The sequence below is a fragment of the Prionailurus bengalensis genome, chromosome C1 (assembly GCF_016509475.1).
Source record: "Prionailurus bengalensis isolate Pbe53 chromosome C1, Fcat_Pben_1.1_paternal_pri, whole genome shotgun sequence".
Taxonomy (NCBI): Eukaryota; Metazoa; Chordata; class Mammalia; order Carnivora; family Felidae; genus Prionailurus; species Prionailurus bengalensis.
The window spans coordinates 1,135,461-1,156,887 of NC_057345.1; the positions used below are offsets into that span (position 1 = coordinate 1,135,461).

The following is a 21,427-nucleotide window of genomic DNA, read 5'->3' on the forward strand; positions in this document are numbered from 1 at the left end:
TGAATTCACCCATTCATTCAACGAGTATTTGCTGAGGGTCTCCTATGGGTCACACGCGGTGCTAGATGCTAAGGCTGTGAAAGTGAGCAAAAGCAACCACACATCTCCCTCTGGACATTGGGGAGCAGACAAGTGAAGGGCATGGCACGTCAGCCCCGTCTGTGCAGAAGACGTGAGGCGGGCGGCACGAGCAGGAAATGTTGCTGAAGGTGGGGTGCGGCTTCAGAGCTGGTGGCCGAGGAAGGCCTCGTGAGAAGGTGAGGCGAGCAGTCTCAGCAGCGCAAAGAGTACGTGCAAAGGCCCCGAGGCAGAAACACGCATGGCAGGACTGAGGGGCCACGGGGGCCGGTGTGAGTGCAAAGCCAAGAAGTAAGGGCAGCGAGTGTGGCGCCAGCTCTGGCCGGGCTGGGGGTCCTGGCAGAGTCTTGGGGGTGAGCCCTGACGGCCCCCTGCTGTGTGGTGTCGGGAGCGGGGGGAGCGAAGTCGGGCTGGGGATGCACTTTGAAGCAGGACGGAGAAGACCTGCCTTGGACCATGGAGCAGGGGAGAAGCAGATCAGGGAACACGGGGGCTGGTGTGGGGGGCTCGTCTGCAGTGTCCTCGGGGCCGGAGGGAGGCCGTCCAGTCACCACCCTCCCTGAGCCTTGCTGCTGGCCGGCTGCACCAGGACCAGGGGCCACAGGGCGTCCCTGGGGCTGAGCCCCCCCCGCCCCCGGCGATCAGGGAGGTGAGGGAGCAGCCGGGGCGCAGGTGCACGGAGGAGGGGCAGGTGGCCCCGCTGTGCGTGCTGGGGTGGGGGTCCTCATCCAGGAGGGAGAAGGGGCGCGGGGTCTGCGGGGTTTCTGGGCTGGGAGCAGCCGTGTGCTCTCGTGGGGGGGGGGGGACTCTGGATGCTCCTCTGCCACTCCTCATTTCTTAGGACGAGAAGTGGTGGTGGGCCTCGTGGCTGAGGGGCAAGTCTAGCCCCCCCAGCACGGGGTGCACACAGGGTGAGCCCAGGCGTGGAAGCAGGAACTGTGCGGCCACTCGGGAGAGGACGCAGGAGGAGGCCCCGCCACCTGCCCAGAGTCCCCCTCTCCCGGGCACCGGGTGCATTTCAGAGGCAGCTGTAAAATCCGAGAAGTGTCCCTTGCCCAGTCCCTGCAGACACGAAGCTTGTTTCTGGAAAGCCAGTCACCTGCTTACTGCCTCTTGATTTCTCCTTTGGCAGCCGTTTCCAGTGTCCCCAGGCTGTTTGCGGGGCGGGGGAGGAGGGGGACTGAGCCACCCTCCAAGGCAGGGGTTGTGGCAGGGAGGCAGCGCTTGCTCTGACGACTCAGTCGGGCCAGCGTCGCTGCCAGACTCCGTAGCAGGGGGACCGGGACCGTCCCATCCCCAGCCCGGCCTGGGCTCAGCCTGGGGCCCGGGGGTGCCAGGCGGAAGGGGGTCCGGCACGCACCCGGCCGAGCCTCCACGGGTATCCTGGGTGTGCGGGAAGGGGGTTGCGTCTGGGCGAGGCACCTCTCGGCAGTCAGTGCTGAGCATTTTATTAAAGCCAGTGGCCTTGGGGTGCACGAAAGGTGGCCCCTCCGGCCCCCACTCAGGCCACTGGGAGGAGGGTGCCCTTGAAAGGCAGGGGTCTCCCTGGGGGAGAGAGGACACTGGTGGCTCTCGGGCGAATGGGGATGGTTCTTCTAGCTCAGGGATTCAGGGCCTTCTCCAGGGATGTGGGGCTGCCGGTCCGTCCCCTTCCCCGAGACCCGAAGGTGTTTGAAGGCGGTGGGCAGCACGTGGCCCAGGAAGGGAGGGTCGGTCACATCGCGGATCATGACGACATACTCCCCTGCAAAACACGGGCGCTCAGGCTCGGTCCCCAGTAGTCCCCCCCTGTCCGGGCCCCTGCCCTGGCTTCTGCCCACCCCCAGACCCTGCCCAGGACCTCAGGTGTCCTCCCGGGCCCTGCGACCCCAGGACCTGGCGCGCGGAGCACCCCTCACCCCCGATGGGGCTGCATGACTGAGTGCAAGGATTCTTTTGAGAAAACTCCCCATCTTGTTAACAGAAAAGCAATTCATTTCCTCTAAAATGTTTTTTTAAATAATTAAGCCTCTGAAGACACCGTCGTCTGGTTCGTTTGAAGCCCCCGCCCGGCCGGGCTCAGGCCGGCGAGGTGGGGGGGGGGGGGGGGGCGCCCTCCAGGGCGCCCCAGGGATGGAGAAACACTTTCCCCTTCTGCAGTCTGTAAACTGTCTGCGGAGCTTCAAAGTTGGAGAAACCATAAAAAAGAAAATAAGAAATAACAGAAAGCGTGGTTGCCATGGAAACCGTCCTTTTCCCCTCCCCCGAGCCCGAGGGGGCTGGCACCGGAGCGTGGAAAAACCTCGCTGGGCTGGCCCGGGCTCACACCAGGAATGCGGCCGCAGCTGAAACGGGGCGCAGGAGGCGGCTCACACCGTCAGAGAGAACATTCCAGCGCCCTGGTCTGGGGAGCAGGCACTCCCCTCGCTGCACAGTCACCAGGGGCTGTGGACACCCTGTGTTCTGGCGGGGGGGGGGGGGGGTGGCGGTGGCAGGATGGGAAAGAGCCTCGGTGGGGGGGGCAGGAATTTGCCGGGCTTTGAGTCAGTTCCTTCAGAAATTCGGGGGGCCTGGGCGGGGGCCCGCGTTCTGCAGCCCCGGGCACCAGGCCTCCCTGGCCGGCCTGGAGGAAAAGCCGCGCATGGCAACGCCACAGTGTTTCCAAGCAGCCGGTTTCTAGGTGTTCCCGGGAACACGGCTACACCAACCTGCGGCCGGCGCGCCGGCTGGGGGGCGAGCTCCGCGGGCGGCGGCCGCAGGACCAGGCCCAGCCCTCGGCTCACCTCCCTGCCGCGCTCTTCTCCCCGAGGACGGCAGGGGGTCTGGCCAGTGGCCACCGTGCCGGCCTCAGAAGCCACCCGAGGCCCGGCCCACGCGGCCTGGCCGTGGGCCCGGTGCCCAGCGTCCCCACAGAGGCGGCGCGGCCACCCACCGGCTTCACCCCTCGAAGCCGGAAGTCGCTTCTCCTCGGGCCCGGCCCTCCTCCGGCCTGTCGCCCATCGGACCCCGCAGCTGAGTGCAGGGGGCGCCCCCTCTGCCCACGCACGAGGGGCCCAGGGTCCTAAAATAGGGCGACCACAGCACCAGCTTTGCTGGCGTCAGCAGACTCACGTGGCTGCTGTTGGGACTCCTAGCGCCGGCCCGCCCGGCAAGGTGGGGGGCACTGCCCAGAGCCCGGCCCGGCCCTCCCCCACACAAGGGGGGCTCGTGGGCCACAGGCTTCAAATACACGAAGGGTTGAGGGGACCCAGACCTGGAAGCCTGCCGGCCTTCCGATCGGGACCCTGGACACAAGGAGCCAGGGACGTTCACTTCGCCCGTGGGGACAGAGAGGCCCCCCACCCGGCACCCGCGGCCATTCCAAGGGCCCGGGGAGGGCCTGGTGGAAGCCCATCCCCCATCCGTGCCCCCTCCACCTGGGGTGCCTCTGGGGGAGCCCAGAGGGGCATGGGGAGCGGCCGGGCCGGGAGTCGCCCTCTCTGATTCCCTGGCTTCCAGAGTCAAGACGAGTGTTGGATTTAGGGTGCGTTCAGAGGAAGGGAGTCTTTCCAAAAGGTCGGCAACGATGATACATGTGGATTGTGGGGTGGTGGGTGGAATCGGCCCCCCCCCCCCCATCCCCTGCCAGCCACCTACCTGGGAAGGCCGCAGCCGCGGGCTCTGCGGTGGCCGCCCCGTCAGGCCTGCAGGGAGAGGAGAAGGAAGCCCCTGAACCGCAGCCCCGGGGCCCTGAGGACAACAGAGACGCTGCTGTTCCTGCCTGCCGGCCTCAGGCGGGCACAGGTGTGACCGTCCTGTCCTCCGAGGCCCATCTCTGCCTCCCGAGGGTGGAGCGTGCCCCCATCTGGACAGCTCTCTGCCCCTGGGCCCGGTGCCTCGCCGTCTAAACCCAAACATGGCCACAGAGGCTGGAGCCAGACCCCAACAGACCCATCCCGGTAGGATCAGAGGTTCTTTGCACGGAGCCCCCACAATGCCGAGCAGAGAGGCCACTCGGAGAAGGGCTGGCACACTGGCTCTGCTCGGAAGTGACTTACCAGTGGTGTTTATTTTCCAGCGGCAGCCGGGCTCGGCGGGGCCCTGGTGCGTCCTCCTGTGTCCCCCTCAGAGGGACCGGAGGCCACTGCTACCTGGGAGCCTCATGGGAAGGGAAAGAAAAGGTAGCAGGCAGAGACAGGCTGTGCGGGGTTCCCTGGGCCTGGACCCAAGTCCGAGGGACGGAGACCCTCACTTCTCACGCGGTGGCTGCGCGGCGGCCACAAGAGGCCCTGACGGGCAGCCCGAGGCGGCTCAATCAAGCCCAAGTCTGAGGGCTTTGACCTGACCGGGGGTTTCTGCCTGCCCGCAGGGGTGGTCACCAGGAGGCCACCTTGGGGACATGAGGGTGCCGACCTGGACCCCCAGCTGCCAGATGCACCTTCTTGGTGGGACAGAGGCCCCAGAGCGACGGGCTGGGCTTTGCCCTGAAGGATCTACCCGGGCGCCTTGGGGGGAGCCACGGGACTCCTCCCACCACGGCCTCCGTGGCTGGTGGTGGTTTCCTGTTATCAGAGCTGGGGGTGGAGGACGGGGGCTCCCTGGCATCGGCTCGGCGACCTGCCAGGCTCCGACCCCTTGCCAAGCTTCATTACCACGGGCATGGTTTGGGTGATAAAAAATTAAAGACAAAAGATTTTAAAATTACTTCATTTCGAGCGGGGAAATGGGCCTTGGCTGGGACCCAGGAGCCACGTTACAGATTCTGAAATGTGGGTGAGGAGGGGAACGCGGATAAATAATTCAGCACTAAGAATAACCAGAGTCTGTCAGCCTGCCAGAGTCAAGAGAAATAGACGGGGTTACAAGAATCCTGAGAGTTTTTACAGAACCCCCAGGGCCTTGAGAAATCGGAGGCCGAGCTGGGAAGCAGCTGGGGAGTCTCGGTGTGAGGAGAGGCCAGAGGCGCCGACTGATCAGCGGACGGTTCTCCCAGACCCGCGGGGTGGGGACTTGGCGTCCTGGGAGGCGGTCCCGAGAGGCCACCTGCTGAGGGTGCACCGGGAGCCCTGGGCCACAGCGTGACAGCAGGAACACTAACTGGGCACTGACTGTGCAGACAGCACTGAGCTGAGCCTCCAGGAATCGAGGTCAGAGCCAGAGGAGGGAACAGGCCCCCTCTGGGAACCGGTGCCGGCGCCTCCTGGGCGGAAAAGGGCGCTGGGAGAGTCGGGACCCAGGGGCCGGGCGGGGCTGGGGACCCAGGGCTCCAGCCTGGTTTTCTCTTTATCTGTGGCTGGCGTCCTTGTCCTCATGTTTCCTGTGCTTGGGGTTCCTTGTGTCTTGAATCGGTAGGTTTATAGTTTGCGATGAGTTTGAAAACACGGTGGCCGTTATCTCTTTGACCGTCTCTGGCCGCGTCCTTCCCTTGCGCTACTTGGGAGCCTCTGATTCCGTGCATGTTTGGTGGAGAGGAGCTGTTCGGCAGTTCAAAAACGCTCCGCTCATGAAGTTCAGCCCTGCTTCTCTTCCTGGGCTTCATCTGGGGGGTTTCTGTGGCTGTGCCTTGCGAGTTCACGCCCCTCCCGCCCACCCTGCCCACGCACATCATCTCTGGGGGGTGAGCCCACTCCTTCACACCTCACGTCTGCCGAGCGTGGCCGGTCTTCCCTGCTGGACACACAGAATCCAGTGACGACGTCTCATGCCGCCGTCTACTGGCTCTTCCATTGGTGTCCTTTCTGGGTCGGCTGTGATCGGTTCATTTTTCCTCATCATGGGTTGTACTTTCCCGCTTTCTTTGTGTGCCTGGTAATTTTCGGTCAGATGTCAGACATTGTGAATTCTACTTTCTTGGCCACTGGCTGCTTTTGTATTCTTATAGTCTTGATGCTGTTTGGTTACTTAGCGACGGTTTGATCCTTTTGGGTCTTGCCTTTAAGGCTTGCAAGGTGGGGTTCGAGATATGGTTAATTATTCCCCACCACTTAGTACTCTTCTGATGTCCTGGGAGTTGAGGTCTTCCGGACTGGCCCCTGGACCCAGCACTCTTCACAGCCCCGTGTGAGCTCCGGGCAGGACTTGCTGTGACCCTCTCGCTGGTTTTGCTGGCACGTTCGAGCACGTTCCTTGCGCTCTGCAGATCTCTAGGACTCCCCTCTCCCGTGCTGCCTCCTGCAAACTCTAGCTGCCTTAGCTTCCCGGGACTCCCAGCTCCTTCTCTCCCCTCGTGGGGACCCCTGAGCCTGCCGGGTCCCCTCCCTGCACTACAGCTGGAAATGCTCTGGGAAGCGAGCTGGGCCTCTCAGGGGCTCCCTCTTCATCACCTGATACCCAGTGTCTTGAAGGCTGGCCGTCGTTTCCTGGATCTTATCCGGCTTGTTACCTGTTTACCTGTGGGAGGGCAAACCCAGCCCCTTACGGTCCCACATTTACAGACCAGACTGAGACGTGGTGCTCAGATGGCCCCAACTCGTGTCTCCGTGGCCCGAGGGCCGGGGCTCCTAGTGGAGGGCAGGGCGTGAGGCCTGTGTGCCTGCTAGTCGGGGTTGTCCTTCCAGGGCCCCCAAGGGGCATATTGTCCTGACTGCTTGTGTCGCTGTGAGGTGGGGCCTGGACCAGTGTGAATACTCTGTGGTGAGGTCCCTGTGGTGGGTCTCCTGGTCCCCATCAGGCCTGGCGGGCCTCACCCGGGGGACCAACGGCCAAGCTGGCACGAGGAGGGGACCGGACAGCCTCCTTTCAGGGCCGACAAGTAACCTGCACGTTCCTATCAGGTTCCTATCAGATACCTGAGTGGCCCACAGGCCCAGCTGCCCTCCCCTCGGCACCGCCGGCCCTGCCGCTCCCCCTGACCCGTGCCTTTCCCTTTCCGTAGGACCCGAGAGTGTACTGTCTGAGCTGAGCCGAGCAACCTCAGCAGGCTCTCCTGCCTTCACCTCTTCCAGGACAAGCGTGTCTCAGGACTGCACTGAAACACCATGCAGCCCCCCAGGGATGCGCCTCGGGACTCCGTCCCACTGGAATTACCAGCAGCATGTCTGACCCTCAGCAGAACCACTGCTGAGGCGAGGCCCACAGCAGCCCGGGCACGCCCAGGTGGGCGGAGCTATGGAAACAGCCATAATTGAAGAGGAAGCCTGAGGCCGCCCAGCCAGACCCTGGCCCAGTGGGACCGGAACCCGGCGACCTGTGCACGCTCGTCCCTTTCCTGGGCAGCTGAACAGAGGGGGCAGCTGGGGAGGGGACGTCAAGACCCCGCAGTCAAGCACACGGTGGGTGGCAAGAGAAAGGGGTTCCCTTGGGGGGAGCCAAAGGTCTCTGGCAGCCTGTGTGACCCGGGCCTGTCCACCCACAGGCCCACCAAGGGACCTGCAGGGCTGTGGGCAGGGTGGCCCCGTGGCCCGGCAGAGGAGGGCCGTTGGCTACAGACCCGACTTAGGGCTAGAGGGCTGGGGAAGCAGGCCCGCGACTTGGTCAGGCCTGGTCCTGACCCTGGCTGTCATCAGTTTTTCAGGCTGAGGTGGGCACGTGGGCAGGCCATGGGGTGTGGAGGCCCTGAGACCTGACTTGGGCACGGGGACCAGTCTGCCTGGGGCTCAGCATGGCGAGAAGGCACCCATATCCTGGCCGGGGAGAGCTTCCCGCCCAGAGCTGTCTAGGTCAAGGCCCCGGGTCCCGGCCTCTGCCCACAGCCGTGTGGGCATCATGGCAGTCCTCCGGTACCGATGGGATGGATGTGCCGGCTTAGGGAACCGGGGAGCCACGGAGTCCAATGCCAGTCAAGGCAGAGATTGGGGAAAACTGCCACCCTGAGGGCGTGTGGTCCGCAGGGAAGCGACCCGGCTCTCCCGACCTGCTCACGTGGGACGGGAGACCCGGGGCTCTCTGTGGCCTCCACACAGAGCCCATAAGGAATTTCCAAAATCAGAACATCAGCTAATTGTTGGAGCACGGCTGGCCCGGATTTGGGGCTGAGCTGGAAACCATGACCACTCCCGGGGGACCCCTGGGAAACAGGAGCCTCAGGGCCGTGGGTCCTGAGTGACGGCCACGGGCACGGACACGGGGTGCAGTGGGCACGCAGGCCCGGCTGCTCCCCCTCTACAGAGCGTGTTCTACTCCACGGGGCACCCAGGGGCACTGGGGTCACACTGCCACAGTGGCCCCGGCAAGTGAGGCCCCTGCTGGCACAGGCGGGAGAGCGGCCGGGGGCCTCGGATGGCGGGGCGGGGAGGGGACGTGAAGGTGTCCCCCCCTGGCCTGCAGTGGGCGTGTAAGGGTTAAGGCCCCGCCTGCCGCCAGCCTCCAGCCTGTGGGGGTGGGGTGGGGTGAGGGCGCCCCATCAGCCCAGCTGTTCCCGCCTGGGCCTCACACCTGCTTCCGTTTATTACTCCTGCTCGGACGATGGGGCTCAGTTCTCCATCTTTAGAGTTTCTGAGGAAGCAGAGAAACCCATCAGTCTCTATGTCTGATTTTCCATGAACACGCCCGGAGGAGCCTCCAGCCCAGGGGTGGGGGTGGGGTGGGGAGGCCGGGCCCACTCTGCCAGGGGCCGGTGGCCAAGGAAGGGGTGACGAGGTCCCCAGGGGACCAGAGCCCTCTGCCTGGCTCCCTCTTGTCTTGGGAGCCCTCCCCCACCGCGCTGCCCTGGGGCTCATCTGAGATCAAGCTACCCGTCCCCCCGGCCCCGCACTTTGCTGGGACACCCCTGGGAGCAGGGCTGCCCTACAGCAGACACATTGCCTGGTGACGCAGGCCGCAGGCCGAGAAAGACCTTCTTGGCTGAGGGGCCGGCGTGTGCCAAAGGCTGGGGGGGCGGGGGGTTGCTGTGTGTGGAGAACAGGGCGGGGCACAGGTGAGCCGGAGGGGGTGCCGCAGGGCAGAGGGGCTGAGGGCTTCACCCCGGACCTTTGGGTAACGAAGCACGCACTCCAGTCTCCTGAGCTGAGCCCTGTGTAGGTCACAGAGCAGAGGAGAGAGGGTGGGAGGCACCCAGAAGTGGCCCCAGAGGCGGCCGTGGTGCAGGGAAGGGGATGCGTGAACCCCACCCGTAGGGCAGCGCGGGGCAGTAGCTGGCTGGGCCCCGCGAGGAGCCAAGAGGCTGATCCGAGGGCCTTCCCGATTGGACCCTGCACTGCCCCCCCCCGCCCCCTCACCCCCGGCGCTCAGACGCGGGACAGGCCACCAGCCTGAGCCTGTCGTCTCTGGGACCCCGGTGACCCTGGAGGCCCCCGCCCAGGGCCCTGCTCTTCCCTGGGAGAGCCCGCTGTCCACCGCACGCTTCTCGCTGCATTCCTGCGGAGACATTCCTGGCATATTACGGAATTTCACAACATGACACAGGGCCCCGTCAGTTCCTGAATGATGTGGAGTTGTGTCAGCTGCAAAAGGCGAAGTCTGTTGTGTAAATGTGGCTGTGAGTCTGCCCAGCCGCCCGTGAGAATTCCACTGAAACGGGGCATTCTCCCCCAAACCCTAAGTGCGTGTTTTGTAACAGCACAACGCGGCGGCCAGTCTTCCCCGGGGGTGGGTGGGGGCCTCGGCCGACCTTGCCCGTGACTGCTCACTGCCGGCTCAGCACTCGGCAAGCCTGGAGCCTGATGTGCTGGCCGGCACAGCCCCTCCCCTGCTCACCCGGAGAAAAATGGGTTTAATTAAGGCTTCCGCGATTAGTCACTTCATCAGTCACCAGGCCAACACAGATGGGGCCAATTACTGTTTTTACTTGAATAGATATTTGGTGCTGGCAACCCCTCCGGGCAGGGTCGCGCAGGTGACCGTTGAGCACCTGACGCAGGCCTCTGACCTCTTGGGGAGGCTGTCCAAGCCTCCATCCCGGGCTCCTTGCTGACCCTGCTTCGGGGACACGGGTCCACCTGCCGTGCCCCCTCCTCTGCTCTGGGGCCTGGGTGCTGTCCCGTGAGACCACCACTGGCTGGCCACTCCGAGACCCGCAGATGCCCCGGGCAGGGGCCTCCAGGGTCAGCCGGATCCAGTCGGGCAGGCCCGGCTGGGGCCCTCGGAGCACAGCCCCAGGCCCTGGGGATGCAGCCTCGCCCCGGGCCGTGGGCACAGAGGGTCAGCCTCCGGGCTCCTCGCAGGGCCTGGCCAGCGACTGCCCCTCTCTGCTCCAGGATGGGGTCCATACGCAAACCCCGAAGCCATCTGCAGACCACCCCCAGGCGGGGTCCACACGGAAAGCGCCCACGTGACCCTGGGGAGGTGGGAAGTGAGGTCCCAGACTCTGAGGGAAGAAGTCAGGGCCGTGATTCATGCCATTTCCCGGGACACGGCTCAGGGCCCCCGGGACAGGGCTCAGGGCCCTCCCAGCAGGGACCCTGCTGAGCATGGCTCGCTGGGGTCTGTGGTGAAGCACTCCAAGAGGGCTGGGGGCTGGGGACGGGACCACACGGCTGCACCTAAGTGCCCCCTTCCCCAGGCGGCACGCCCCACGAATAAACGGTGAGAGCGCGTGTGCTGGAGGGTAGAAGCCACTGCGGGCCCAGCGGCCTTGGGGGTGACCCTTCACCTCCCTTCCCTTCGCCAAAATGCACAAAGGTGATTCTCCTCAGTCACTGACGATACTGCAGAACTGCGCCTGGAAGCTGGAGGCAGCCAGTTCTCTCCCTTCTTATGCAAATTAAACCTCCGCCAGGCTCTGAAATGACAGGGTGGCGCGACCTTCTTCATCTTTGTGAGTATGGAGGCACCTTTTTCAGTCATTTCCATTGGGCGAGCCTCCTGGAAGTCTACACTGGGCTGCTCAGCGGGCAGGGTGAATAAATGAGCAAACGACTAGTGGACTGTGGCTGCTGGGGGTCACCAGGCAGAGGTGGGCAGCCCAGGGCACACAGGTGACCAGGGGAGGGAGGCTCGGCGAGGACGCAGAGGCGGCCCCTGTCCGTGAGGCCGCACGTGGGCACGGGCCACGCTGCCGCCGACCCTGAAGCTGACCCGGGTCACCCCGGGCGGGCTGGCGGCTGCCCGGACCGCTTCGGACATTCAAGTCAGCCCCGTGGCCCCGCCATCCCCCGCGGCCTGCGGGAGCTCTTGGACCGTGCCGACACCCACAGGCCATTCTGCGCCCCTGGACCCTGGGCGCGGGGAGGAGGCGGTGTGCGGGCAGAAGCCATCTGCACACACCCCCATCTCGCCCCCACGGAAATTGTTAACACCTTGGGAACCTTGCGTGGGGACCGTGTTTGCCCACTGGCCGGGGACTGGGGACAGGCAGGAGGCAGCTTGGAGCAGTCTGTCACCGGCTTCTGCCAATATCTCATCTCATCTGAGTGAGTGGGAGGGAACCGTGCAACAGCGAGGGGGCTCTGGGGTCGCTGGGGGTGGGGCAGAGGAGGCAGGTGGAGCCTGGTGGGGAGAGGGGGCTGCCCCCTCCCGGCCTTTGGCCTCCACGGTCCTGCCTTCCGCCCTCCAGGGGGGCTCATTCTAGACCGGGAGGCAGGCTGTCAACCCACAACCAGAAACACAGACTTCTAGGCCGGGATGCCTGGCTGGTCTGTGGTCCATGCGTTTGTTTGCCTGAGGCAGCCTGGGGTGGGGGGGGGCGGGGGGAGAGTCGACAGGGCCCTGTGCCCCATTTCGGGGGCTGGGTCAGGCCCAGCAGGCCCGCTCCCCATTACAGAAAGTGGGGTCCGAGTGGTGGCCTCCCCGGGAAGTTGGGGTGTCTGTGAGATGACATCACAGCCCATCCTCAGCAGGGGTGAGGTTGTTGCGTGCCACGTGGGGGCTGGAGAGGGGCAAGGACTTTTGGGGCAGGGAGTGCCAGAGCCTCCCTTCCCCTGCCTCCCCCGTGGGTCTGGCGTTCTCAAATGAGAGCCCCAACCCGGGACCTGGCAGCCGAGGGCTCCGCGGAGTGGTCCCCCGGTCCCATTCACGTGGAGGCAACCGCCCTGCAAACACCCTGACCCTGGGGGTGGGCCAGACCGGAGCCACACATCTGAGACCCCGAGAGGGCCTACCTTAACGCAAACCAGACCCAGGGGGAGGTCCGGGGCCCCTGATCTGCCCGAGTCCGCCTCGGTTGCAAGAAAGGATGGTTTTCTTAGGATTCTAAAAGGTGGGCTTTTGGGGTCAAGAGCCAGGTTTGGATGCTGGTGTGGGATGCTGGTGCCTGAACCAGAGTAAGGAGCCGGGGGGGGGGGGGGGACACGGGGACGGTCCACATCCCCGCAGCAGAACTGGTAGGGGGTGCTGGGGCAGATGCTGGGGGCCTCGGGTGGGGGGCCACAAGACACCCAGATCGGGTAGGGGGCCTCGGGGGCACACAGCAGGGGCCCTGGAGAAAGTGGCTGTTCGGGCAGTGGGGTCTGAGGCAGGTGACGCGCCACACGGACCCTGTGACGGGGGCAGGGGAGGTGGGCTCTGGGGGGTGCTCGGCGGCCACAAAGGGCTTTGCGTGTCACTGCTCAGACCTGTGCCTGCAAACGGGCCCTGGGGTGGGGCGGCCCGAGCCCCCGAGTTCCCACTGAAAGCCATCCCTGCTGGGGTCCTCTACTCGGAAGACCTTGGAGCCCCGGCCACGGGCACCGGCTCACAAGCAGAGCCCTCCTGGGATGGCGAGGACCCCGGGACGAGGACACTGAATTTCAAGCACCAGAACCGACAGAATGAGCGGGCGCTGCCTCCTGCCCTCAGGAGAAACCAGCCATCGAGGGCCTTCTCTGTGTCGGAGGAAGACGGTTCCTCGTCCCACAGCCCCCAGCTGCCCCCCCCCCCCCCCCCCCCCCCCCCGTTACAAAAGGAAGCAGTAACTCTGCCCCGGGCACGGATGGGTCTGTGCGTGTCGACGCGAGTTATTCCGCGCGCGTTGCAGCTTTGGGTCACACGTGCGTGCCCGCGACCGAAGCGCGGGCTGAGTGTGGCGTGTCAATGTTCAGCAGGATCTTGGCTTTTTTTTTTTTTTCCTTAAAGTCTGTGCTTCTCCACTTACTGTGTGAAGCGGGCCTCATATTTGATTCACAAACCGTGACTCAGAACGACACAGGGTGGCACCTTCCCCTGGAAACAGCTCGTCCCGGCTCCGCCTCGCGAGTGGGATCAAAGGCTTGTCAGCCTGCCGATACTGTGCCAGCCTCCGGGTGTCCCGGCCCGTCCCACGCCCGCTGGCGTCACCGATGAGCAATCTAACTGCGGAACGTCCGCAGGCTGCGGCGGCTCAGGACGGATGCCTCGGGCCCTCCTCCCGTTTCTACTCAATGCCTTATTTTCCTAGGGTTTTGCCGTTGGGTCTGTGCCCACAGGCCTCTGCTCTTTTGTGAGGCTATTTCGACGGGTGCCCCGGAGCAGACCGCGTGAAGAGAGATGTGCGTGTCCCAGGCCACAAGAGGCACCCCGGGCACGCTGGCCTTGGCCACTGCCCCCCATCCCCCGGGCTGATGACAAGGCTACACACAAGGGTCAGAGGCCTGCCCTTGCCAGCAGGTGGGCGTCTTTGAAGGCCTGGCGCCCCTCCCCCAGGGGTCACGTTCTCCCCACCCCACCTGCAGACGGAGGGTTCCTGCCTTCTAAGAGCGGGCCGGCTCTCAGGGTCCCAGCCATAGCTTCCCGATGTGCTGCTTTCGGCCCCAGCTCTGCTCTGCACCCCCCAGAGTCCCCACGGAACTGCAAACCGGGCTGGGGACAGGCCGGGGGTGCCGGGGGTGCCGGGGGGCAGGGAGGTGAGTTCAGTCCCACCTGAGCCTTGGGCCACACGGCCTGGCAGGGGACAGGCTGCTCCCACAAGCAGTTGCCAGGAGTGATTTCTCTGGAACTCAGCCTTCCTCCTGGCAGGGCCCCGGGCTGGGAAGAGCGTGTGGCCGAGGTACTGGCAGAGTGGAGTCTCCTCGGCCCCCACCGTGGGGCTCGCAGCCCCGACCTGTGTGTCTGCTGCAGGACGGATCACGGGCCTGGGGCAGGTATGTGGCGGGCCTCTGGCCGCCTCTGCCCACCCTGTGGGCCCCTCCTGGCCTCCGAACACAATCAAGGAGCATCGTCCCTTCCGTGGGCCACCCGGCTCCGCCAACCTGGACCAGGGCCCGGCTCCCCTGAGGCTGGGAGCCTGGCCTCTCCTGCCGTCTAGGCCGCAGAAGTGCGTGCAGCCCCTGGGCAGACGGAGACCATGCCTGTGGGGTCACAGGGTCGCCTGCCGCCTGTGGGAAACCGAGACCCCGGCCCCTGCACGGAGCGCACACCTGGGGGGCCCCACCTGTGGTCCCGCTGATGGCGAGGCCGGACCAAACCCCCCGAATGCCCTGAGTCGGTCAGTGTCTCCTACCTGCTGCCTCCTGGCGGGTCCTGTGTGGTGGGCGTCCTGCCGGGGCCCAGGCCCCCTCTGGGCCTGCCACCTGCCTTCTGGAAGGAGCAGTGGGGGAGGGTTCAGAGGGGCAACCAGCACATGGGCCTCGGTGCCGGGCACCGTGTGGACAGAGCCCTGGGGGGGGGGGGTGTCTCCCTGCCCATACCCGTGCCCATACCTCACGGAGGTCGTCCAGGAAGAGGACGGGGCTGTACCCGGGCGGGGGCGGCCCAAGGCAGACGTCCGAGAACCGGGCACAACCTTGTTCCACTCGCCTGCAGTCCTCAGGACAGTGGGGCTCGCATCCCCGGGCTTCTCCTGGAAGGTGAAGGACAGAACATCCCTCAAACAGCACAAAGCTAAGATGGGAAAGAACCTGTCACACGGCCCCTGACGCAAAGCTTTTGTAGCTCGGCCAGCCGGGGCACTGGTCGTGTGGCTGGGGGCACGGGGGGGGGGGGGTACAGCCTGCTGTACACTGTGCAGGCTCCGTGTGGGTGTATTTTGGGGCCCCCGGTCTCTTGACGCCCCCTCACCTGGGGTCCACCCTGAGAGCCCTGCAGGCTGGTGCCCTGGGGCTAGGAGGGTCTCCTACCACACAGCCCGTCGCCTGAGGCCCTGGGCGCCAGGTCAGGACCCGAGAAGGACATTTCTACGTCATGGCTGCATGCTAAGGTGATGTCGGACCAGGTCCAGGAGGAGTGTGGAACATGGGGGCCGCTGGCAGCCCCCAGCCCCCACAAGGGGCGAGAGCCCCCCAGGAGACCCCAAATCCTCCAGGCTGGGCTGGGCCCTGCAGGAGGTACCCCCACCGTGGACCCTGTCCATCCTGGCTTTCCCTACTCCTCCCCTCCCGGTGTCCCGAGGTGGGACGGGGCGTCGTCTCCTGGCGGTCTCCTCCCCAGGCTCCGCCACACTGGACAATGGACCTACAGCCCTGGATGTCCCCTCCTTCTGACCCTTGCACAGAAAGCTGGCTGCTGAGACGGGGTCGTGAGGTTGGTGAGGGCCACCGGCACTGTCCCAGACACGCGTGCATCGGGACCCGTTATCCTGTGGGGGCTGGGCTCCCAGCTCTCCTGACTGACCTCTGTCCTGAGGTCCCTGCCGGCTCTCACACAGGGAGAAGCCACCAGCAGGAGCTGGTCGAACCGCAGGGAGGGGGCTGGACGGGGCCGTGGGGACAGCTGGAGGTGGACAAGGCGGGCTGGACGCTCCCGCCAATGGGGGGAGCTCAGTGGGTGGAGGGCGTCTCTCCTCCGTGCCCTGGATGGGGCCCAGGGGCCGTAGGCATTAAGTCCCCTTCCCTGGAGCCCAACTTCTGCAGGGAGAGATGCCTACGGGCCCCAGAAGTATTTCCAAATTACAGGTAGGGAATTATTTCTCTCAGAGGGGTCTTAATGTCATCATTATGGCGCATTATAAAAAGTAAAGTCTTTCCTTCTGCAAGGACATTCTTTAACTAAAGTCCTTCTCTCCATTAGCTTTTGCTGTCCCCACACTATTTATGTCCTGGGCAACGACTGTGAACCGCGTTGCTGACGGCATGATTTCTGTTTCTGAGCGCAGCGACGGTTTCCAGCGGGCCTGAGAGGAACCAGTTGTCTGTTATCGACGCCTCCGGCCAACGAAGGCCCCGGCTCTGTGTCCTAATACCCCTGCCAAGGTGACCGTGCAGGAGTGGGTCCCCAGCGCCCGCCTCCGACAGCAGCGGCGTCAGACCCGCACCTGAAATGTGCCAGTTTCCCCGGGCGGGGGTGGCCGGGGGACGTGGGCACGGGGCCCGGAGCACGTCGCCTCCCTGGGCTCAGGGGCCCGACGACCGCGGCGCCCGACGCACCGACCCGGCACCAAGCAGCTGCCCGCGGATCCTCACGGGACTCTCAGGGCCTGTCGGGGCTGGGGCTCTGCGGTCACAGCCCCGTGGTGAGGAGCCCCGGCCCAGAGAGCGCCGCGGTGCTGGCCTGCCCGTCTGCCCGCCTGCCCGCTAACACCACGCCACCCAACGCGGCCGGTAGGCGCGTGGACGACCAAGTTCGGTTCAGCCACAGGCTTGACATTCTCCATCACCTCCTGCCATTCATCGTCCCCGGATGAGAAACGGTTCCGAGACCGCTTGTGGTCGAAAGCCAGAGAAACCCAACACCAACGGGCTTAAACCAAAGCGGTGGCACGTCCGCGGTGCGAGGAGGGGTCCCCGAGATTCGGCCGCTCGGGCCCAGGAGGCCTCTGGGCGCCGAGGCCCCTTCCTCACAAAGTGCGGCGGCCACGTGGAACTCGCGCACCTGACCGCCCCCTCTCCCCGGGCCATCCCCGAGTCTCAGATGTGACGCCGCCTTCCCAGAACTGGGGCTCAGCCTGCAGCCGCCGCTCCTGTCCCGTGCCCCCCGAATTCAGCCCCAGCTCTTCCCACTAGAGCTGCTCTCGCGGGGCTCCTGGGCTGATCACAACGCTGTCACCGCAGCCTGGCCGTGCTCGGGCCCCGCGCGTCGGCCCCTCTTTTTGCACACGGCCCGCTGGCCTCCTTTGCCTCCGTGTCTCAGCTGGACCGTGGCTTCCCAGGTCGTGCGTCCAAGCGGTCCCTCAGCTTGTCTCTGCCCTGCATGTGCGATGTCCCAAAAGGTCAGGCCTCCTGCCGTCCCCAGCCACCCCGCCCGCGTGTGGACCGCAGCACAGGGCGTTTGTGGGGTGGGTGGTGTCCCGGCCAGGCCAGAAGTCTCCTATGCAGCTTGTGCCCCAGCCCATCGTGGAAGGTCAGGGAGAGACCTCGTGGACCCTGCTGGGCCACCGAAAGAGAACAGGGCTCTCTGGTCGGCTTAGGAGTTTAAAATCCACTTAGAAGTGCGTCCTCTCAGAGTGCCCTCTGTCCCGGAGCAGGGGTCCCGCAGCCCAGGGCTTCACAGGGTTTGTTGAGAATCTGGGTTTCCCACAACGGGGGGCCGCTGTCCTCGGCCCTAACATCGGTGCACCTTGCCTGGGCACCAGTGGCCGCAGCTGACCCCCACCCTCCACCGCCACTGCTGGAGGCCGGTCTCTTTTCTCCCCCGTCCGTGCCCCTTTGGGTGGGCGCCTTGCTGCCCGTGGGGGTGTCCACCACATTCGTCCAGCTCCCGCCTCCTCGGGTCAGTCACCCACCTCCGCTCCCTGCGGACACCTGCACGTGCTGCCCCCCAGACCCAATTCCTACCCCAACTCCGGCTCGCTCGACCAGAAACGTGGACGACATCACCGATGTCCCCCCGTCCTGGTCTCCCCTCAGCCGCCATCACAGGGCCCAGCCTCACACCTAGCACAGGGACTCACCACTGGGTGAGACCCGCCCCCCCCCGACCCCAGCCCCAAACTCCCACTGACCTCCTCCTGCGTCCTGAGCACACGCCATGCCCTGTGGCCACAGGACTTCCGGGGCCAGCCGCACTGGCTACTCCTCACGTCTCGTCCTAGCTCACGACCGGGCCGCCACACTGAGCCTCTGGACGCTTGGCCCCTCTGGCCTCTGCTCACGCCCTGCCCCCGGGGTACTGCTGCAGGTGTCGTGTCCCGGTGGCCCTGGCCCTGCCACCATCCATCTTGCTGTCACGGGGTGGCCATGTGCACCCCCAACACTCACCCCCTCCTGCGGCCCCTTCCTCACCTTGTCTGCCCTGTTGGCAGAGCAGATCCCCCTTCCCGGCCGCGCCCCCATCCTCCGAGCCCCCATCCTCCGAGAGAGCTGCCTCACCACGCACCAGTCCGAGGGGACCCATTGTTCTCCTCAGCCTGGGGACAATGTGGGGACAGCGTTCTGGGGTGAGGGTCCCGCCCTGGCCTGCAGGGGCCCTTGGAGCTGGTCCTGGCCTCTCTAGGGGGGCACTGGCCAGCCTGGCTGACCCTCGAGGCAGGGCCCCTGCCCAGAGATGCCGACCCCAGCTCCCAGGAGTTATTTCCGAGGCCTCTATGTCGATTTTAATCATCAGCAAGATAAAGGTCACTGCTGCGTCCGGGGGGGCGGGTGGGGGGCGACTGGTAACGGGAGGCTGCACCGCGGGGAGATCGGCGCTTGACCTCTCTGGGAGGAAATGTCGATTAATTATCTTTTTACAGCCAACTCAATTAGACTCCCTAATCACCTGTGTAGGACGCGGAGACAAAGGCGGAGCGCGGCCCGAGTAAACAAGGCTGCGCGGGCCGGGCCGCGACCGTCAAACGGCCGCCGGGGGGCCCCGGGCGGAGAGCCAGCCACAGGCTGGAATGTTTTCTTCATTTATATGAAGAAAAAAATAAAATGTTATCGGCCCTGAGGGGCCGAGAGCCGTCTCACGTGGAGGTGACCAGACACACCGCGTTAGTCTTTAGGGCAGAGGCTCAACCGGCCAAGGAGCTGCTACCTTCCAAAGGCAGAGCGGCCTGTTCGGCGAGGACTGGCGGGGCCGGGGTCTCCACGGCCTAGAGGGCGAGGAGGCAGCGTGAGTGCTGGGCAGGGCTGGGGGGGGGGCACCCTTGGGCCCCTTCTTGGACGGCCCGGTCTCCAGGCGAGGGCTCCCTCGAGGCCGCGACGCCCCCCCCTCCCCCCCCCGCCGCCCACCACTCGGTTTGTCCAGTGGGCGCCCGGGCCCGAGGCGAGGGCTGGCCCGACGTGACCACGGGGCAGGACCTTCCAGGTGCTTCTGCTCCACCTCGACCGAATGTGTCCGCACGGTCTGCACCCAGCATGGAGGCGCCCTGGGGACCAGCCCAGAAACAGGCGTCCCCGTGTGGGGTGTCTCAGGCCCCATCTGGGCTGCAGGATGGAGGCCCCGCCTGCGGGCAGGGTTTGGTTCAGGTTTCTATCCAGAGGTTTTCGAATCCATGAGTTTCCCAAGGGGCCCGTGTGAGAGCCAGGCCTGCAGGCAGCTCATGGCCGGGCCTGGCCGGACAGGTGTTTAGAAGCCCCGTGCCCTGTGGTGGCTGCGGTGGACCAGGACCCCGGTCCCTCGGGCTGAGCTCGGCAGGGCCGGTGTCTGGGGCCACAGCACCGTTCCTGACGAGGAACCTGGTGCCCGCCTTCCCTCCCTTTACTGAAGCGTAGAAAATGGATTTGACGCAAAGCCACGGTCCCCGTTGGCCCATGTCCTTTCTGGACGCTCAGACTCACTGCCCCGTCCCTCTTCCACACGTGTGTCCTTCCGAAGGGGGCTGTGTGTGCGCTCCGCAAAGTGGTTAAAGCCTCCTCCTTCCAGAAATGCCAAGACACTTCCTGCGACCCCGAGGGCATGCGTTACCTCCGGCCTCGGCTCCTGGGCTCGGTTGTGCTGGAATCGCAAAGAGGACTCGAAAGGGGCCGGGGCTCTGTGGTCAAACCCGCGGGACGGGGGGAGGCACTGATTTGGGGTTCTTCCTGAGCCCGTCTCTGATGTCCCCTCATCCTCGACTCCGGGAGCCTCCGGCAGCCAGGCTGTTTGTGCCTGGCTGGGCAGAGCGAGGCCGGGCTGCCCCCGAGGTGACCAACGGGGACACCAGCCCTACGGGGCTAGGCAGGCAGCCTGACACCACACAGGGCTCCCCCGAGGGGTCCCCTGCTCATCCAGCGGGAAAGCAGCAGAGGAGCGGCCCTGGGGACGCGGGGTCTGGACACCGCGGCTGACCTCCAGCTTGGCTCCTGCGCAGGTATCAGCCGGGAGGCTGTGCCTGGGGCTGTCTTCTTGGGCGACACACGCGGCAGTCCTGGGGGCTCTCGGGACAGACCTGGGCAGAGGCCTCGGGGCCCACGAACGGGCCTGGAGCGTGACAGCTCTCCAACGGAGAGGGCCGCCTGCAGGTGCGGACAGCGGCAGGACAGGCCGGGACAGTGGCTTGGGGCTCCCGGCCAGTCCGGGGTCTCTGGGGTCTCTGGACCCCGAAGCTCGCCTCCCACGAGGGCTGGAGTGGGCCTTGGGCCGGGGTTGTGCTGATCCCAGCAAGACAGAACTCATGGCCCCGTGTTCTTTCTGGGAGGGATGAAAGGAGGTTTGTTGTGTCTCTAGGAGCTGCCGTCGGGGGAGAAGCGCCGCGGGCAGCAGCCTTTACTAGGAGAAGGAAGCTGGTCCTGAGGCTTCCAGAAAGGCCTCGAGGGGCCTGCGGCCCACCAGCGGAGCGTGCTGTGAGGGGCTGGGCACTAAGGAGCCGGCCGTGACCAGGGGTGCGGGCACATGCTTACACACACCCCCCACACGGGAGATGTGCACACAGATGCACACGGTGCCACACAAGGGTGCTTACACACGCAGGCCCACGCTCAGCACACGCCTGGCCCACGGGCCCTCAGTCCCAGGCTGACCCTCGGCCAGTTCCCACACCTACATGTCTGGCTGGCCATGGGCAGCTCCTCGGGGTGGTGCTGGGTGCCCGGAGGCTCCCTGTCCCCACACTGCCCTGCCATGGGGCCTGGGCCAGGCCTGCCCCACACCCACCACCGCCCAGGAGCAGAGACTCCAGCAGACCCCTCCCCAGAAACTTGGCCAGGGGACCCTGGACAGGTCAGAGAGCAGGGTGCCGGCCTGGCCTCCCGCCCTCCTTGAATCCCCTGCCTGAAGTGGGTCCTGGATCCCAGGGGCTGCACCCTGTCCCAGGAGAGACCCCCACCCCCACCAGCTCATGCAGGGGCCTGACACCCACTCCCAGGGGACAGAGGCCCGTAGGCAGCATTGTGGTGACCAGAAGGCCACAGGCTCTGTGACGTGGAGGGGGGGCAGATACAGTGGCATCAACCGCCCCAGGAGAGCCCCCGGGGCCAGACTTCTGGCAAGCAGGGCTCTGACCACAGGAGACTGGGAGCCCCTGCCAGCAGGTCCCAGCAGGGGCCCCAGCCCAGGCTGCACAGGGGAAGCTGGCGAGGTGGGACACGTCCCCTCCCCTCTGTGGCTCAACTGTCAGAGGCTAAGCCTGAGGCAGACGAAGACACAGACGAAGTCTCCGTCCCTGGCCGGCCTGGTGGCCCTAAGCGGTCTGAGGCCTGTCCCTAGGCCACAGGGAAGGGCGCCCACCCCGGCCCACCCTGCCCTGGGGCAGGGCATCCTCACTGCAGTGTCAGCATGGAGACCCCTTCGGGGGGACAGGCCTCTGAGGCCGCGGTCAGGGGCAAAGAGAAATCCAAGCTGGTTCTGG

The 21,427-nt window shown here is 65.5% G+C and overlaps 1 protein-coding gene across 1 annotated transcript in view; it reads right to left on the bottom strand.

The window, feature by feature from the left end:
• Positions 1-1,510: 1,510 nt before the first annotated feature.
• The window catches only part of MORN1 (MORN repeat containing 1), a 50,098-nt gene continuing 30,181 nt past the window's right edge, over positions 1,511-21,427 (bottom strand). Inside the window, 4 exon segments of the mRNA XM_043573578.1 lie at positions 1,511-1,822; positions 3,694-3,740; positions 14,306-14,382; positions 14,505-14,644. Of these exon segments, the coding sequence (XP_043429513.1) occupies positions 1,674-1,822; positions 3,694-3,740; positions 14,306-14,382; positions 14,505-14,644 (413 nt within the window). The 3' untranslated portion in view covers positions 1,511-1,673.